The following is a 20309-nucleotide window of genomic DNA, read 5'->3' on the forward strand; positions in this document are numbered from 1 at the left end:
CCATTAACCGAAGGGTCCATGGACTCCAGGTTGGGAACATCTGTGATGTTCTTTCCTGCTCTCCTTGTTCATTGATAATCATTTATTTTGGTCATTTAAGTTTGATTATTGATGTTTGCCATAATTGTTGACTGCTCATGGCTGTTTGCATTATCGTCTTGTAAATTGTTCGTTACTTAACATTTTTAAAAAATCATTATATTCCAGATCCTGAAGCAATAACATCAGCATCATATTAGTCAGTGGTTATTATTCTTACAAGCAATATTATTGGATGAATAAAGTTGAATTTACCTAGATTAGCTTAAACTCAAATGTAGTAGGGAAAATTATATTATCATAGTTCAGAGATCCTGGATTGGTCTGAGTTTGTCATTGAGTATTTGAGTTCATGCCATAAGTATAAGTGGACTGGCTTTTCTTCTCAGTGTTACTCATGGCTCGAAGACTCTGACCACAACAATTATGCCATGTGCCATGGATTCATCTGGTTTCCAAAGTAGTTTTCATTTTGCATCAGATCGAGAGCATTTGTGGCCTCTGGCTAGCATGAAGTCACTTTGAAGGATAACAAGCCATGAAATACAACATGCACTTTTTAAAACTTAAAGTTGTGGAATGCCAAATAAAGACTGTCATTTCTTTCTTTCTGGATTACAATGTTCTTCTTAGGCTGTCCTTCAGGACTGAAAATGACTTGCTTTCACTCAGCTTATGTCGACTCTGAGGTGACTAATTCAGTAGATGTCGACCTTTCCACAGATGGGGCAGAAGGTGGCCGATAGGCAGGTGGTGGGGTACTTTGTAAGGTAGTGTACTCTTTTGCCTGTTTATTCATGGCTTCTGTGTACTTTCGATGAACGGACTTCCTCAATGACATCCTAAATGTTCATGCTTTATTTTGAGTGGTTGAGGGACAGACATTAATGGGGCTTTTGTAATCCTTCGAGGAAGTTTCAAGTACATTATTGAATCTGTTCATCTGTCCATCTAGTAACATGCCCCCCAAGAAGAAGTCAAAAAAGGCCATAATCCTTTCTCAATAATAATAAGGCAATAGTTGATATTTACATTTAGATTCTGGCACTGAAATGTCTCAGCCACTAGTCTACGATCTCATCATCCGCATCTGAGAAGTTTATCCCAGGAGATCCAAGAGGTAACCATTTTGAAAAAAGGTGTTATTTGCATTTGGAAGTCATTGGCAAGGTCCTTCTCAATCCCCTTCTCCCAGTTGCTGGACAGCAGCACGCCAAATTATAAGGTAGAGTTTGGCTATCTGGGAGAAGAATGGATGTGATCTTCATCTCCAAGGTGAATGCAAAGAGCAGCATCAGCCACTGCATGGCTTTTTTTGATCTCACTAAATTATTTTCCTCTATTAGTCAGGAAGGATTGTTGAGCAGCTATCTTTAATTTGGCTACCCACAGAAATGCTTCCCTGTTTTGCATCTGCTCCATGATAGATTACAATGTACATCATAAATAAGTTAACATTATATCATTACAGTTTTGTTCAGTAATTTTGTGGTAAGATTTGTAGTTTGGTGGTTAGGTGTAATTTATGGTATAATCAATTGCCAAGATGATTCAATATAATTAACAGTTCTACACTATGTTGTATGAAACGATCTACAACCCTAGTCTTTCCATCTTTAGTTGTAAATGAAGCAAAAATAAATGTCTGTAAAACTAAGTTCAATCCCTTACAATTGTGCATGTAAAATTTAATCACAGCACTATAATTAGCCAATAAAAGTTTGTAAAGAAATATGATGTTTCTATTCTCATAGATCTGAACTAATAACAATTTTAACTGTTCTCTTGAACACAAACAGCTGCGATCAGTTCAATGCTGCTATGTAATCTTTCACATCCACATTGAACTGTATCTGCCACCTACTGGCCAAGGCGTCATTCCTGGTTTAAGAAAATAAACGATTTCCTGTTCTGCATTCACAGAGATTTTCAGGAGAATTATTGGAGATATGTTCATATCTCTTTTGGTCATTCATAAGGATATTTCTCAACTTTTTCATTTCTTCAGGAATTCCTTCCATGTTAGTTAAACCTGCAAGATAGGTACTGATAATATGATGGTCACTCAAGATTGCGAGCCCCTTCTCACTGCCACCATCAGGGAGCAGGCAGGGGAGCCTGAAGACACATGCTTCATATTTTAGGAATGGCTTCTTCCCCTCTGCCATCAGATATCTGAATATTCTATTTACACTACCTCACTACTGCTCATTGGGACTATTTTTATTGATACTTAGAGTAATTTTGTGCCTTGCATTGTACTGCTGACACATAATAACAAATTTCATATCATATGTCAGTGATAATAAACTTGACCACCCTCTTCAGTGTGAAAAATGTTAATATATAATCTTTTCCTTCCCCTTGCAGTCATTGCTCTCTGACATTGCCTTTGATAATCTAATCCCCAAAAGGCCTTTTTTGCACCTGCCTTGTCACTAACACATATCTTGTACTTTCCTTCTACTCCTGAAGCTTATTTTCTCTCACGCATATTTATTAACTCTGCATTGAGTTGATTTGTTATTGATCTACTGTAAGGAGTAAATTAAAGCAGCCACTTTGGGACGTGGGAAGAAACTGAAACATCTGGTGGAGGCCAACATGATCATTGACTCAAAGTGCAAATTTGACACAGGCAACATCAGGATCAGGTCAGGATCAAGTCTGGCTTGCTAGACACTAGTTGGGAGCTAACTGCTGCACCCCTTTATTTCCCATTAGGTCCATGGTCCCCAAGTCAATCCTAAACAATCCCTCTTGATTGCTGGCCAATACACCAGACCTGGAATATATCCAGTTGTTAGGGTCTCTGGCCAATATTTTCTGATTGTGTATATCTATTATTGGCACTTTCATCTAGTGTCAGATAAAATGACAAAAAATAGTTTCCAACTAGATTTTTCAGCTTCCAAGCTTAGAAGAGTTGTGATCTCTTCCAGTTAAAATCAATGTTTAAATTTAAATTATGCCTTTGACTACGAAGTCACAATCTTCAGACCCTCGGGTTTGAAACGTTTCCTCTTGTCAGCCATGATCTCCATAATTTAACAACCTTATGTACTCAATTTCTAATTTATACTGAATTCAGTTCGTTCATCAGCCCTGGAGTTTGCAGGAAATCGTCTCTTTAATCACCAATCAATCATCAAATATCTCACTCTCTTGTTCAGATGTCTTAAGGCATGCTCCGCTCTACCTGTTAAATTTTCAAGCCCCATAATCCTTCAAGAAATTATATTTCTCCAGCAAAGGCACACACTAGGTCCCAGAGTAGATGGCAGTAGGTGTAAGGCGCTCCTTCCCTCTGCTAGCCTGTGTAGCACCTGCTTCGTGCACCCTCCCCATCCCAATTGGGGTTGCATGAAGCCATGGGAGCAGGTGGTGGATGGTCGTATGAGCAGCTGGTGCATATCACAAGTCCTGGTTATGTGACCACTGATGCCAGGCACAGAATCACTGAAGAGAATTGATAATGGCCGGGATCACCCGTTTTGTAAAGACGCTGCCCAGAAGAAGGCAATGGAAAACCACTCTGTGGAAAAATTTGACAAGAACAATCATGGTCATAGAAAGACCATAATCACCCACGTCATACGACATGGCTCATAACAAACGAGCTACTATAAAATTCCTTTGGGCAATCATAATGTGTGATATACAATAAATGCATATTGTTATTGTCTGTTAAGATAAGTTAATTATTTTCTGGGATCGTTACTAGCTAATTAGTAACACATTTACAATTGTAGTTAGTTGTTACGAAGAAAAGTTTAATCAGATTCTGCACAATACATTAACTCTTAAACCTCATCAGCTTGCAATGTTTAATTAACGTGGCTTTCTGAGAACATGGCTGCAAATGCTGAAAACTTCTGTAAATGAATTCAATACAAATTTTTCTTCAATTTCCTGTTCACTCACTCCACCACATTGACTGTATTTTTTTCCTTGAAATGGGACCTGTGACTATTGATCTATTTTGGGCTGAAGTGTATTAGTATGTTTTGAAAGTACCTAATGATGTAACTGTACTGTTTTCTTAACAACAGTGTCTCTTTATGCATAAGCAATGGCTATCTGTATGAAATATTGACTACATTAATCTAGCCGATCATGCCAATAATTTTGGAGAAAAATGAGTTCTGCTCTTTCTCAAGTGCTCACCTGCAAGGTTTCTGAAATAATTAGTTTCCAGGTATGCATTGCGATCCCATTTTTAGCTACATCTCTAAACATACCTTCTCTCAATGGGCTGCAGCCTACACTTAAGTAGCATTCAAACTGTCCATTTTTTCCTGCGCTTCCCTTAGCAGGCTGCCAATCAATAGCAGCAGCAGTCTGCACGTAATCAAAACGAGCACTGCTACATTGCAGCATAGAGGAGATGCTTAAATTATTTAATTAACAAAATCCTTTGGAATGGCTTGAGACAGTGAAAGGTTCTCGATAAATGCGAATTCTTGCATCGGGGAATAAAACCAGCATTAGGTCTGAAAATGTACCTGGGTGGATTCTTTCCCCTTAAGTTGTTCTAAGTGTATTTCTTACCTGAAAACTTTTTAAATTAAGTAGAACTTAGAATGTTTCGTGGATTGTTGGCTGGTGCGGCTTGAGGGGCTGGAAAGGCCCACTCCACTTTATATTTTATACTTTATTGTCGCCAATCAGTTGGTACTAGAACGTACAATCATCACAGCGATATTTGATTCTGCGCTTCACACTCCCTGGATTACAAATATTAAATACTATAAATATTAAAAATAGTTAAAATTAGTAAATATTAAAAATTTACATTATAAATCATAAATAGAAAACAGAAAAAATGGGAAGTAAGGTAGTGCAAAAAAACTGAGAGGCAGGTCGGGATATTTGGAGGGTATGGCCCAGATCCGGGTCAGGATCCGTTCAGCAGTTTTATCACAGTTAGAAAGAAGCTGTTCCCAAATCTGGCCGTACGAGTCTTCAAGCTCCTGAACCTTCTGCTGGAGGGAAGAGGGACGAAAAGTGTGTTGGCTGGGTGGGTCGTGTCCTTGATTATCCTGGCAGCAATGCTCCGACAGCGTGTGGTGTAAAGTGAGTCCACGGACGGAAGATTGGTTTGTGTGATGTGCTGCACTGTGTTCACGATCTTCTGCAGCTTCTTTCCGTCTTGGTCAGGACAACTTCCACACTAGGTTGTGATGCACCCTGGAAGAATGCTTTCTACGGTGCATCTATAAAAATTAGTGAGGGTTTTAGGAGACAGGCCAAATTTCTTTAGTTTTCTCAGGAAGTAAAGGCGCTGGTGGGCCTTCTTGGCAGTGAACTCTGCTTGGTTGGACCAAGTCAGGTCATTTGTGATATTGACCCTGAGGAACTTAAAGCTTTTGACCTGTTCCACTTGCGCGCCACCGATGTAAATGGGGTCGTGCAGTCCGCTACTCCTTCTGAAGTCAACAATCAATTCCTTCATCTTGCTGACATTGAGGGATAGGTTATTGTCTTTGCACCATGCCACCAGGATCTTAATTTCCTCTCTGTACTCAAACTCATCATTACCCGAGATACGGCATCTCTAAATAAAATGTATACAAATAAACAGGATCAGAACTTCTACTATTAAAATAGATCTGGATAGTAAACTGAAATTTATAGTGCATTTTGTATTTTTATAGGTCTAATAAATCTAATATACAGGGGCAGCTCTTGTCTCCTAATGCTTCTATTTACACTGGGACTTACCTGAACTTTTCATCAGAAATCCTGGCTTCCAGTACTGATGTCAACCTACGTGGGCAGTGGTATCTTCAGCCTCAAAGCCACCAACTAAGGATCCCCTTTTCAGCTCTTTATCATCTAGCTAGCAGCTGATCAACAGCACAGAACCAGGGACTCACAGACATTCGTAGAACATAGAACAGCATAGGACAGGAACAGGCTCTTCAGCTCACCATGTTGTGCTGAACCAGCTAAAAAGTAAATCAAACACACCCAAACACTAATCCTTCCTACCTACACATTGTCCACATCCCTCCATCTATCTCACATACCCATGCCTTCTAAATGTCTCTTAAAAGCTCTAATCTTTTTGCCTCTGTCGTCCATACCTACCAGATAGAGCATTCCAGGCATCGACCAGTCTCTGAGTAAAAACGTAGTTCTTCTTTGCAATGTTCCTGTTGTGGCATAAGCTTCAGCTGAGGTTAGTAAAGTGTCTGACAGGTAGGTTCAGGTTGGTGGCAGAAATATCAAACAAAATATAACAAGGTTACTACTGATCAGTTTCCTCAAATATATTTTGAGCAACAGATTATGTGAGAATGGCCTTTCTGTCCCTTCCTGAATATATAATATTTTGTTATCCTTGCAATTATTTGAAGTTTCAGCCTATGGTTTGAAAGTTTAGTTTGTATTTAATTTCTGCAAATTTGACTGGGGGGGCGTTAGGAACCGCACAGAATTAAGACGATGGCAAATTCATATTCACCTTTTAGTAATCAATAGGTAAATGAGAACTGAAAATGTACAATTTCTTCCCTAGATGTTTTGGAATATCTAGCAACTATTGCAGTGTTATGGTTGTGATCATTTTGTTGCCCTCTTAAAATAACTATGCGAATAAGTATGCAAGTAGACTATAACAATGCCGATCTGAAATTTTGAAGAACTCCATCTTAAGTATTAGGACAGTGTTCTGTAATATGTATAGGAATGGTTATTAAATTGACTGCTCATTAAGTACCAATTAAGTTTGAAAGATGAGTTTTCCAAATGGTATTAGGAGACATTTAACAATGATCTTTATGAGAAGTTTTGATTGTTAGCCATTAATATTCTGTCTCTCCACAGGCTTATTAAAATAAAGGGAAGATCTGCACTAAACTGTATTGTTCGTGCTAACGCTTATTAAAATACTTCTCGCAACTCACTTGAAAATGTTGAATCAAGCTTTTTATTTAAAGGCACTTCACATTATGTAGCAACACATACAAAGTGCTGGAGGAACTCAGCAGGCTAGGCAGCATCTATGGAAAAGAGTAAATAGTTGACGTTTCAGGCTGAGATCCTTCTTCAGGACTGAAGAAGGGCCTTTTGTGTGTGTTGCTTTGGATTTCCAGTATCTCCTGGGTTTGTGACTTAAAGTCACATGGATTTTTAGCCTCAGTGTTTCCTAGCTTTCCTCTTTAGAAGAGTGAACAATGGGCTCGGTTTGCGAAGACACCACTGTCTTATAAATTAAAGAGTAGATTATTCATTTCACCAAAAAGAAATGACTATTCTAAGAAAAATTGAAGTAAATATAGTTCTTATTCAATCATTTTTGCTCTCTTGTTCCTTTCAGATTTGTAATCCCTTTACATCCCCATACCTTCTTTTCACCCACTCAAATCTACAACTGGCAATCTAATACCAGGGATATCTAGATTGCATGCCTTATTTCTACATTCACAAAAGCAAAATTGCATAAGCGTCAATAGTTAAATTGTAGGCCAGCAGCAAGGCTGGTTCACTTTATTCTCCAGAGATGGTCCCAACTGTAAAGAAGAAAAACAATATTTATTTTCTTTTTTTTTTGGTAGGCTATATTAAAAAGGTAGGATTTGTCAACCTGAAGTTGTTCAATGTAAAGTTAAACAGAAAAACACAGTAATTTTAACTAAATGCAGATATCATCTTTGACTTTGTTTCCGAAATCAATTGATTTAATTTTGACCCAACTGTACTTTGTAAAATGCATTTTTACCATTTTATATTTAATGTTTGGTGTCTCTTGAATCAGTTGCCATACCTTTACTGACCTAGTGGAATTCTGCACCATTTCTTCTCTAACGTGTGATAAAAAATGCTCACTACCTGAACATGAAGAACAGTTTTTTTTGCAATCATGTATATGCAAAATGCAAGGTTTAAAAGCCTAAAATTTACTAGTATAATGGACTGATATGTTTTGTTGTACGTACACCAATCTCAGTTGGCTACATGTAAATTTGCTGTCTTACCTGATTTAGGCAACCTTTACTCTTCTCAGAAAAGGTGGAGCTTAATAAATATCTAGATAATTTCTGCTCTAACATGTAATAAAAAACTCTCACTACCTAAATGTGGAGAACACATTTTTTTTAACTATTATATATATAGACAAAGTGCAACGGGTAAAGGCTTAAAATTTACTAGTACAATGGAATGATATCTTTTGTTGTATGCCAATCTTGTTGAAACCCAAGAGTTTATATTTGTGCAACACACATCAAAGTTGCTGGTGAACGCAGCAGGCCAAGCAGCATCTATAGGAAGAGGCGCAGTCGACGTTTCAGGCCGAGACCCTTCGTCAGGACTAACTGAAGGAAGAGTGAGTAAGGGATTTGAAAGCTGGAGGGGGAGGGGGAGATGCAAAATGATAGGAGAAGACAGGAGGGGGAGGGATAGAGCCGAGAGCTGGACAGGTGATAGGCAAAAGGGGATACGAGAGGATCATGGGACAGGAGGTCCGGGAAGAAAGACAAGGGGGGGGGCGGGGACCCAGAGGATGGACAAGAGGTATATTCAGAGGGACAGAGGGAGAAAAAGGAGAATGAGAGAAAGAATGTGTGCATAAAAATAAGTAACAGATGGGGTACGAGGGGGAGGTGGGGTCTTTGCGGAAGTTAGAGAAGTCAATGTTCATGCCATCAGGTTGGAGGCTACCCAGACGGAATATAAGGTGTTGTTCCTCCAACCTGAGTGTGGCTTCATCTTTACAGTAGAGGAGGCCGTGGATAGACATGTCAGAATGGGAATGGGATGTGGAATTAAAATGTGTAGCCACTGGGAGATCCTGCTTTCTCTGGCGGACAGAGCGTAGATGTTCAGCAAAGCTTTTACTACACACAGGCCTTTTCATCCTTACAAGCCATACAGCCCAGCAATCCCCCAATTTATTCCTAATCAAATCACAGTACAATCTACAATGACCAATTGACTTACCAACTGGTACATCTTTGGACTGTGGGAGGAAACCAGAGCAGTCACTTAGAAAACGTACAAACACGCAATGGCAGGAATTGAACCTGGGTCACCTGCACTGTAAAGCGTTGTGCTAACCACTACACTACCGTGGTTGCCCTCCTCCAATGAACAGAATACAGATATGACCTGATTGTATATTTGATAGATAAGGTATATCTTTGTAAACAATAACTAGGAGTCTGCTTATTGACTATTTTGTACAGTCTAGTAAAACAGCTATTTGTGGAATTAATACAGGTTGCAGGTTTGTTAGGAATGCAAACACAAGGAATTCTGCAGATGCTGGAATTTCAAGCAACAAACATAAAAGTTGCTGGTGAACGCAGCAGGCCAGGCGGCATCTCTAGGAAGAGGTACACTTGACGTTTCGGTCGACTGTACCTCTTCCTAGAGATGCTGCCTGGCCTGCTGTGTTCTCCAGCAACTTTTAGGTTCGTTAGGAGGCTGTTTTGTGCTGTTTGTTTATATCAATTTTTATCAACAGTATACGTCCATGTGAAAAAGTAAGATTATGATATGAAAGCTCCCATATTTCAGGGATAAGCTTTTGCTTGCAGAAGTTCAAAGTATATTTCTTATGAAAGTACAAATATGTCATTATGTCATTAAATACGACCTTGAGATTCAATTTCTAGGAGAGGAAAATAATTAAAAAGAATGGGGATAATAATATATTAAAGATGTGTTATCTACTAGGCTCTAACCCATCTGATATAAATTTGTACTTGTATCTGTGTTGTGTTGGGAATAACTCAACAAACTGATTTAATTACTACTATCTCAAAACCTGTAAATACAGTTTGGAGTCTTAACCGTTGATATAAGATGTTAACAATGAATAGAAGAACTAAATCCCTTGAATTCAAATTCTTCCACAGCAAACTGAAGAAATCGAATGTTGATACAAAGAAATTGAAGGTGCTGACCGGCGAGTGGTTCAATGATGTTAAATCCAAGCGCTATGGAGAAATTGCCAGTGGTATAGATATGCTAAAAAATTCATTTAACAGGAAAAAGACGCCAGGTAACATTTCCTTGGAAAGCTTTCAAGTTCCAATTATGTTTCCTCCATGGAGATATGTATTTTGATAAAATGACTTATTTTTCCCCATGTAAGTCCACCCCTAGGATACCATTGGTACTATATCTTTATCAATCTAGCTGTCTCAGCACTTACCTTTGCTTCATTAGGGTCTTTCTTGAATAATCACTTCCACAAGCACATACTCAGTGAATCAGGATCAGCTTCTTCACCTCTGTCATTTCTGAATAACCATTGTACCCAAGAAGACTACCTCACTACTTTTTTATTTTTACTTTTGCACTTTTTATTTAATTTAACTATTTTATTTTATATATATATATATAAAATAAAATATATATTATATTTCTGATTCTCCTAATGTCTACACCTATATTTCAATGTCCATTTTGTCCATCATGCAGGCCACTCTATGGAGGTGTGTTTAAAGATAAAATTTGTTGTGATGGCTATAAAATTTTAAGTTATGGAAAGCTAAAGAATTAATTTTCCAATTATTTCTTCTGATACTCTGAGCATTAAAAATAATAAATGGAAAATCATGGGGACTATTCCAAGGATAACATCTGAATTTTGTTTAGATCTAACTGTATTGATTCTGCTGCCTGAATGATATCGTGTGTAGATGAGAGTAGTACCTTAGAGACTTTCAAATCTAAACTTGATAGTTATTTCAACACACTATGTGAACAGGAATTTGGCAAGGTTTCTTCGGCCAAATGGCCTGTTCTTGTCAAAAACTTTCTAATGTTCTAATGATTGTTCCAAACAAGCTTACTTACAGAAATCCAACCTGAATCTACTGCAAGGGATGTTTCTGCTGCAACAAGACTTTTGTTGGATCTTACTTTGTGATAACCTTACACTCACATTTTGCAACTGAAATGAATAAATAAAGAGGAGGAATACCAAACCAGCTAGTCATTTTTTCTGCATTATTCAGGGATGCTAAAGCCAATTGAGGTGCTTTGCCTAAACATTGACCAATTATTTTTAAATTGCCTCTCTCTACATCATGCTTCTTCACATAGAGAGTGGTGGGAGTGTGGAATGAGCAGCCAGATGAAGTGGTAAATGCTTTTAACATTTAAGAAAAACTTGGACAGGTACATGGATGAGAGGTGTATGAGGGATATGGTCCAGGTGTAGGTCAGTGGGACTACGCAGAAAAATGGTTTGGCATAGCCAAGAATGGCCAGAAGGCCTGTTTCTGTGCTGCAATGTTCTATGGTTCTATGGTTCTACTCTCATCAATTAAAAGTTTGCAACAGTGAAGCATCTGTTCTGACATTGAACCAGACAAATTTCTCTTTTCACCTTGCATCTTTAAAATTTTAATCTCATTCTGAAGTCCCAAGGAATTCAGCTTATTTGACATTTGAGTTAATGATTTCCAAACCGAAGAAAATTCTGTCTGTCATTTTGAACACTTATTAAGATGCATCTGTGCATACAAATCTCAAATTGCCAAACAAAATGACTCCATAAGTAGGACCCAAAAGTACATGGGTGTTCTTTGCTGTAGCAATCCTGGATGATGATCTCATACCTTTTTACTGATACTTTTTGTTTGCTCTTTTTACTGATTCTGGCACAGTGGTTAGCACAACACTTTACAGTACAGGTTCAAATCCCACTGCTGCCTGTAAGGAGTTTGTACATTCTCCCCAAGACTGCATGGGTTTTCTCAGGGGGCTCCAGTTTCCTCCCACAGGCCAAAGACATACTGGTTGGTTGATTAATTGGTCAGTGTAAATTGTCCCATGATTAGGCTAGAGTTAAATCAGACGACTGCTGGACAGTGCAGCTCGAAGGGCCAGAATAGCCTACTCTACGCCTTACCTCAATACAACACAACTTTTAACGAATGCTGAGTACCACCCTCTTGTTTTACACTTAATGGAGAATGTATGAAGGTTGATTTTAATGCTCAGGGAAAGAAAATTGCTCTTTCTGAGTTACGGTTTACTTTTCATGTGCAGTTGTTCTGGATGCTGCTGTGAAAGTGTCGCAGAATGCAAGTACGTTCCTCAATCAAAGTCCTCCACGTGCAGATAGTACCACAGATCCAGAGAAGAGGTAGGAAATCTTTGGAGATGTTCACAATGCATACACGTTTCATTGCACAGGAGCTAGTGAGGCTCTTCATTTGAAGAATTAAATCGATGGCAGAAATTTTACCCTTCTAGTTGAAGAACTTCTTTGTTTTATCTTGCTTTTTACTGAATTTTTAGTTTTTTTTAAGAAACCAACTTAGTAATACTGTCAGCATTTTTGTGTTTCATTTTAACTTCTTTATTTAAATACTACCAATAACTTTAAAACAGAGAATGGAATTTTACCAAAGCACATTAAAGATCTTCGCTAATATACAGATACTTAAATTTCAAGCCACATAGTGGTCAATAATTTACCATGCATAAAGAAAAGCTGCACATTTGAATGAAATATATTTGTGCTGTTGCTATGTTTTCAATTCTTTTCAGTGTTAAAATGGGGCTCTTAATGATGTGGAATCTCATTTCATTTGGGACCTAATGTTAATAATTTCCCTTCTATCATATACAAATGCTGAGCCAAAGTTAATGAGAGGTTTCTGTGGCTTTTTCAGTTCCCTGTACACACTAACCCAAATGAGTAGGTCTGGGATGGATTGGCAAAGGAAGTGGTGATAGATATTCCCAGTCTACCCTCCTCAGTGCTATTCTTGATAGATCTGAAGAGATCTATTTTGAAGAATGCAGCACTTAGACTTCCCAGGGAACAATGTAAATGAGAAGAGCTGATGTTTTTCTTTTCTTTGCCTAGCTGGTTTACCCAAACATGGAAAGCCATACCTTCATTCAGTATTTCCAGTATCAAGGTCCTAGACTCTAGCTGCATTCTCTCTCTGGTTTTTGGTTTAATGTCCTTCAGAAAGAGAGCCTATCTCAATAATCTAAACAGATCTACAAGACACCATCAGCAAACTTGGACAAAACTTGATAGGTCCAGAAGAGATGTTTTGTTTAGTCTACGCTATACCAATACTGCTTTGTTCTTATGAGACTCTAAGCTATTGGAGCCGAAAAAGGCCACTTGGCCCATTGAGTTTGCTTTGCTATTCTGAACCCCATTCTTTCACCTTCTCCCGTAACCCATTGCCAATCAATAACCAATCAATCTCTGCCTTAAATTGGCCTCCGCAGACCCCATAATAAGAACTCCACAGATACACTGCCCTCTGGCTTAAGAAATTCCTCCTCATCTCTACTTTAAAGGGATGTTCCCTTATTCTGAGGCTGTGCCCCTGGATTATAAACTCCCCAACAAATCAGAATATCTTCTCCATGTCCACTCCATCCAAGTCTTTCCAATATTCCTGAGGCTTCTATGAGATCTCCCTCATTCTTCTGAAACCCATCAAAGCTCTTCAGATGTTAAGTCTTTCACTCCTGGGATCATTCTTGAGAACTTTCTCTGAGTCTTCTCCAGGGCCAGCACATCTTTCCTTAGATATAGGGCCCAAAATTGCTCACGATATTCCAAATGTGTTCTGACCAATGCCTTACAAAGCCTTAGCAGAGCATCCTTGCTTTTAAATTTGAATTACTAAAGAGAAATGGATAGCATATTGTTTCAGGGAAGTATGTATTTTTTTGGCATTTTGCATCATTTTTAGATCTGAATTTCTTTCTTCATAACTAATATTTTGACATTTTTGTTTGAACAGCTCATTAAAAGATGCAGAATCCTTACCACAGAGAGAGATGACACCAGCCAAATCCTATCCACAGGTCAGAATCTTTATCTGTGAAACTTAGGTTAAAAATAAATGTTTCCTGAATCATTTGAAATACTTCTGTTTCTATTTAGCTCCATATTTCTACTTGTGTAAAAGAAGGCTCTAAGAACTGTTCCCTCTGAACATAGGACTCAATTAATCTAGTAGATATTAGATATGAAAGCTAGTAGTTAGTAGGAGAAAACTGAAAGATAACACGGAGTGGGTGTTTGAAATAACAGGTGATGTATTAAAAAATCTAGCGCACACCAGGAGACGAGTCAAAGCTGATTTACCTGAGCATGAGTTTGCTACATCTTTTACCTTCCCAGTTGACGAAATAACCAGTAAAGCTACATATTGATAACAGAATGGTGACTACACGGAGACTTAATTAAGTAGGTCCTGATTACAGAATAAAAATGGTTATCCACAGATCTAACAGTAAATCCAATTATGTATTACAACAATGGGTACACATTATAACACAATGAATTCCTGAAACTTGGGCATCATTGCTGCTACATTCCATGTCTCTGCTTTTGTCTGTGGTTCCCTATTATCACATTAGTGCTAGCCACATCTCTATTTACTAGTTATTAGCCCTCAGTATTCTTTTCCCTACAACAGTGCTTGTACTGCCCTCTTTTACAACCAGGTTCAACATTGTCCTTTCACCTAACAACCGCAGGGTAGTCCATGATCTCATTCAGAAACAAGATCCAATACAGTTTAAACCTCTGCGGATAATTAAAATGTTGTGTGCAGGGCTAAATTCTGAAGGTTCAACTTCAAGAGCACAAGCCTACTTTGGCAGTACTTTAATACAGGCATCTTGTTCAAATTGGATGCGCTTATCCATTCATTCTGCCCAACACACTGCTCAAATATTTCCTCGTTGACTGTACCTTGGTCAGCTTTTGGAGATTACTGCATAGGTGATTTTCAATTCATAAGCGCAGCTTACTAGCATTGACAGTAGTGTGCAAAACCAATAAAACAGAAGAAAATTTAATATATTAGAAAAGTTGTTGCAGATGCAAGCAGTAAAATTGTTTTGTCCAGATCAGATTTTAATTTAATATCCTTTTCCTATCTTTTCCTTTATATAGGCACCTGCAGACAGACATGAAATAAAAGATGAAGCAGAGACAGGGAGAGGTACAGTACATTTATTAAGCTACTTTGAAGGGCAGGATTCAATTTTTACAGTACATGCAGATGTTTCTGTACACACAACTGAACATCTTACTTGAAAAAATGCCTCTTATATTTTCTTTCCTTGAACTCTCTTAACTTAATATGGCCATCAACGGCTAAAATTGGATTGAGTAATGCCAAATCATGTTTAAAAACCAGAGATGACTATTGGTTATTTTGATAATTATATGCAACACACAATTAAACTCACCAGATTGTGACTGCCTATCAACTATATTAATCATGATTAGTTCAAACATCTCAAAACTTCACTACATAGTTTCAAACAGTTATTTCATTCCTTAGTTTACTTTCATAACTTCCAAAACCCACTACTTATGTTCAGATACTGCCCGCTCTTGATGAATCTGGCTTGGGTCTGAACTGGCAAGTTCTTCTCTGAGGCCCCAACTCAATATCTTCTTCTTGGTGGCTTGTCCAGATCAGATCTTAATTTGTTGTCCTTTCTCTATCTTTTCTTCCTATTTAAGTTCTGATGTTAGTGCTGCTGGTTATCTCATAATGCACCCTTTTATACATTTCTTCCCATTAGCTTAGAGACATTCCTTAGTTTATTGACAATTAAACTATAAGGAAATCCTTATTCATATGTGTCTCTTTAACCCTTTCAAATTTCTGCCTGCTGCCATTCTACAATTGTCTTGACCATTCTTTAATGATCAGAGTTATAAGTCTGTTACTTTCACAACATGTCAGTCCTAGAACATCGCCATTGGCTTATTCTGTTCATAATGGAATATGAAGCAATCTCAGCTAAGTTTCTATGTTAATGCTGACCAAATATTAAACTTGTGACCTTCCTTAACTGTGCAGCTTTATTCTTGGTTCTCAGCTTCTCTTCCGAGCCAGCACAATGCCCACCCAGAGCCTGTAGGGACACTTGATGTCTCTCTGCAATTACTTTGTCCGACAGACTGATTCTGGGTTAAGTAATATCTCTTGGGAAATTTTTCTGTGCATTATTTGCTCTAGCACCTTTTACACTTTTTCAGCATCGGGCAGTTGTCTAATGATGTTGTAATAAGTGCAAGGACTATTGCAAATATGAAAGTAGAGCTTTTTTTCAGGCATCCGTTGGTCTTGCGAGACCGTGGATCTGCGCCTGGAAAGTCTTCACTCTCCAGGGCGCAGGCCTGGGCAAGTTTGTATGGAAGATCGGCAGCTGCCCATGCTGCAAGTCTCCCCTCTCCAAGGGAAGGGCATTAGGACCCACACAGCTTGGCACCAGTGTTGTCGCAGAGCAATGTGTGATTAAGTGCCTTGCTCAAGGACACAACACGTTGCCTCGGCTGGGGCTGGAACTCACGATCTTCAGGTCGCTAGTCCAATGCCTTAACCACTTGGCCACGTGCCCACCACGTGGAGCTGTACACTGCAATAACAGTCATAATTCAAAACAATCACTTTACAACTGGGAATACATTCTGTATTTTGTCATATTATCATTAACTCAGTGGATACTCCGCAGACTGTCACTATATGTTTCAATGTATTTGTGATAAATAAATCTAAATCGGAGTCCAAATTGGACGGTGTTTACAATCAGAACCGAAATTGCCCATTTGAATCTCCTAAAATGATCAGGTGCAGAGGATCTAACTGCTGAGGTAGGTAGTCAAAGGTGACACTACTGGCAGCAACTTATTACTGGACTTGTCAGTATGGCAATAAACATCCCTTCAGGGCTGGTTCTGAATCTCAGGGGAAGAGGTAATGACATGCCCGTTTTAGAGTTGTCACAGACATTGCATCCTATCTGGGTACCTCTGAATGACACTGCATTCACAAGTTCTCGGTTTCCCAATGCTGTCCTTACAGAGGTCTGTGAAATACATCAGGAAGACTTTATGCCATACTCTCAGGCCAGAGTTGTTTCTCTCCTTTGAAGTCATAGCTGCCACAACCTTAACATTGATCCGGGGGTCCACGGTGTTACAATGCTATTACGGGTTGGGGGCACCAGAGGTCAGAATTCACTTCCGGCGCCATCCGTAAGGAGTTAGTATGTTCTTCCTGTGACCGTGTGGGTTTGCTCTGGTCTTCTCCCACAGTCTGAAGACGTACCGGTGAGTAGGTTAGTCAGTCATTGGAAATTTTCCCATGAGGCTAGTGTTAAACAGGTGGGTTGCTGGGCAGCAGGGCTCATTGGGGCCAGAAGGGCCTGTTCCATGCTGTATCTCTAAATAAAAAAATATCTAATAATTTATTTCTAAATAAATAGATATAGGTTCTTCCCAAGCATCGGGAGCACATAGTTATTTCTCAACCTGCCACACTCAGGGGATCCAGGCACTGTATTCATGTAGAAATGTATTTCACCCACTGTGATTTCATGTACATTCTGGTATTGGCAAGGTTAGTGTCAGAGACTGTAGTCAAGTTCCTAGCAAGGACGTCCATTAATAACCTGGACTTTTTCCTTAACAAAGGCTTCTGTCTCTCAGCATTCGGGTTGTGGATCATTAAAAGTCAGGCATAGTTTTAGAGAGCACACAAGAGGACTTCACTCCAAGGAGGTTCAAAGTTCAAAGTTCAACTTTATTATCAAACTGGACAACAGGGTGACCCGTTGGGGCACCCTTTGAGAGAAGGGTAGTGCAGTCTAATGTGACCAGAATGAACATTAAGTTTTCCTGAATGCTATTGGTATTGCTTTGCTTTGGAAACTGAAGTAGAAAACCTCAGTTTATTAAAGAAGAATGATGCCTAGCAAGGCAAAGCTGCTCCTCATTTAACGAAGGACACCTTTGATGGCATCATTTCTGGTTTATCTGCCACCCTCGTGCCTCTCGTTGTCATTCTGGAGACGAGCAGTCCTTCCATCCCCCATCTCTTCATCTCTTCTGCTGTTTGTTGTTTGTCTCTGACCCTGGAGACGTGCATGCCTCTCCTCCTCTGTTTCTTCTTCTCTGATCTTTTTTTGTCTTGACTCTTTGATTCTGGAGTTGTGCGGCCCTGGCCTCATCTAATTCTTGTTCTCTTCCTCTCTTTGCTGCTTCCTGACGACGTTTGGCGTCATCTCTTGACTATAATGCCCCCCTTGCCTTTCCACGCGGCATAATTAGGCTGACCATTTTTTTTTACCCTAATGCTGGATAGAAGATACGAAGCACTAACACCAAAGGATGCTGATTATTCTTGATGATGTGGCTGGTGCTCTCCTAAATGGACATGATAGAGACGTGATGTTCTTTGACTGCAGCAAAGGGTTTTATGGGTGTCTTGAAGTACGTCATTACAGTAAGATTTAATTATCTCTTATTGATAGGTGGCAGTTAGATCTGTCCCAATCCTGCACATGCCGATGGTGATTAGCAGAATGTGACCCCTCGAAATAGGGCTGCCCTGCCCTTTTGCTCTGGTAGGTGTTGCTGCTGAGGCTGGCTGTGCGCATGTGTCGGGCTGTCGCGTCCCGATTTCCATTGATGGTGGATCAGCTCTCGAGTTAAAAGGGAGCCTGATGATTTTGGTGAATGAGCAATTTTATACGAATATATAACCCTGAACTTTGCCTGCATTCTGGAAGTTAGCGCATTTTAATTCGATTTAGCGGAAGAAAGTGCCGCTGTAATGCACCGTTTGCGCTAATTAGAGGTCACAAACAGACAGACAGAGCATGAGAGTTTTAGTAGTATATAGATGTGTTTATCATACGCAGCCTTGAGATTCATCATCTTGCAGGCACCCACAAAGCAAAGAAACACAATAAACTCCATGAAAGACCACACACAACAATGGCCGACAAATATCCAATGTGCAAAAGAGGACAAATCATGCAAATAGTAAAACAAAAGTAAATACAGAACATAATAAGTAAAACATGAGGATGCACTGTATGACATTTTCTGTGGCATGGTTTGCCCAGAGGGATGTGATCGGGGGGGGGGTGGGCAGGGTGGGGATTGAAGGCTACCATCTATTTCCCTGTGACCTTGCTCCAATACACAGGAGTTCGCTGCTGTGTGCTGAGTTTGCATGGCTGGCCTACTGAATACAGCACCTGATCATGGAATAACATAGCATGGGAACTTACCTTTCAGCCCATCGCTGACCCTCAGTATCTGTTTCCATCAAATCTACAATCATCCCATTTTACTCCCTCCACATCCCCGTCAACTCTCCCCTCATTCTACAGTCACTTCCACGTTAGGCTCAATTTACAGTGACCAATTACTCAACTGACCAGCAGGTTTTTGTGCTGTGGGAGGAAATCAGACTATCCAGAGGAAACCCATGTGGTCTAAGTGCAAAATTGCAAACCCACGAAAGCAAGACTGTGGACTGAAACTGTGTTGCTGGACCAGTGAGACAGTGGCTCTACGAGCTGCGTCGTTCAACTGTTTTGCAAAAGGCGGAAGATCATATGAACTCCCAGCCCGAGGTGCAGACTGAAGAACAGCAGGATCACAAGGGGCAGAAAGGGGGGGCGTGGTAGATGACCAGGGAAAGTTACAGCAGAATGGTACCTGCCCCGTATCCCAGCAGAGTGGAAGAGGGAGGTATTGATTTCATGGGCCACCAGGGACTTCCTTGCAGAGAAATGCCCTTCTCAAGGGATGTAACATAATCCTTCAGCAGACGCCTGCTCCAGATCACCCTTCTTCTCCAGTGAACATAGCAAACCGGTGCATCCTTCTTTACAGGAACACTTCCTGTGCATAGCATTGTGTAAACAATTACAGAAATGGCTCAATACAGCGGAGGGAGAGGTTACCCTGAGGAATCTCCAGGACAGTAGACTTAACTTTCACCGTTGAAATATGCCGTGATCTTCTCACCTGGAGGGTAACTGCCTTCTGGGTAACACCAATCCACCTTTTGCAAGGTAACTCATTGATGAGGATTTTCAGACCTCCTTGTGTGAACTCCTAGCTGTTCCTGTCTCCGTTACTTCTTCCATCTCCATTACTTCTTCTGTCTCCACCGCAACCATATTGTGCATTGCTGCTGTTGTGCCTGCTGGGGATTGGCTCTTTAAGAGGTGATGTCTTTCTCAAACAACTGAGCCTGGTCCCATCAGGAATGGTGGTAGTGAGATTTTATTTCCTAGGTGTAAACCATCTTATCAGTGTTTTTAACACTTTTTTTTGATAACTACAATTTTTTGTGTGTATAACTTTGGGAATTAGTGCTATTTTTCCATTGCAGATTGAGTGCAACAAATATTTTCAAAGTTCCAGATCTTTGGGATAAAAGAAAAACAGAATGTTATCTATGTTTAACCATGGGCAATTTTTACACTGGAATTGTTTTCAG

The 20309-nt window shown here is 39.6% G+C and overlaps 1 protein-coding gene across 2 annotated transcripts in view; it reads left to right on the top strand.

Moving 5' to 3' along the window:
* The window catches only part of LOC134338214 (synaptotagmin-like protein 1), a 226772-nt gene that overhangs the window by 58383 nt on the left and 148080 nt on the right, over window positions 1-20309 (top strand). For both annotated transcript variants that reach the window (XM_063033892.1, XM_063033901.1), the window contains exons 2-5: window positions 9906-10051; window positions 12052-12148; window positions 13782-13845; window positions 14945-14993. In XM_063033892.1, the coding sequence (XP_062889962.1) occupies window positions 9906-10051; window positions 12052-12148; window positions 13782-13845; window positions 14945-14993 (356 nt within the window). The remainder of the gene's footprint in view (window positions 1-9905; window positions 10052-12051; window positions 12149-13781; window positions 13846-14944; window positions 14994-20309) is intronic.

Source organism: Mobula hypostoma, chromosome 2, assembly GCF_963921235.1.
Source record: "Mobula hypostoma chromosome 2, sMobHyp1.1, whole genome shotgun sequence".
Classification (NCBI taxonomy): domain Eukaryota; kingdom Metazoa; phylum Chordata; class Chondrichthyes; order Myliobatiformes; family Myliobatidae; genus Mobula; species Mobula hypostoma.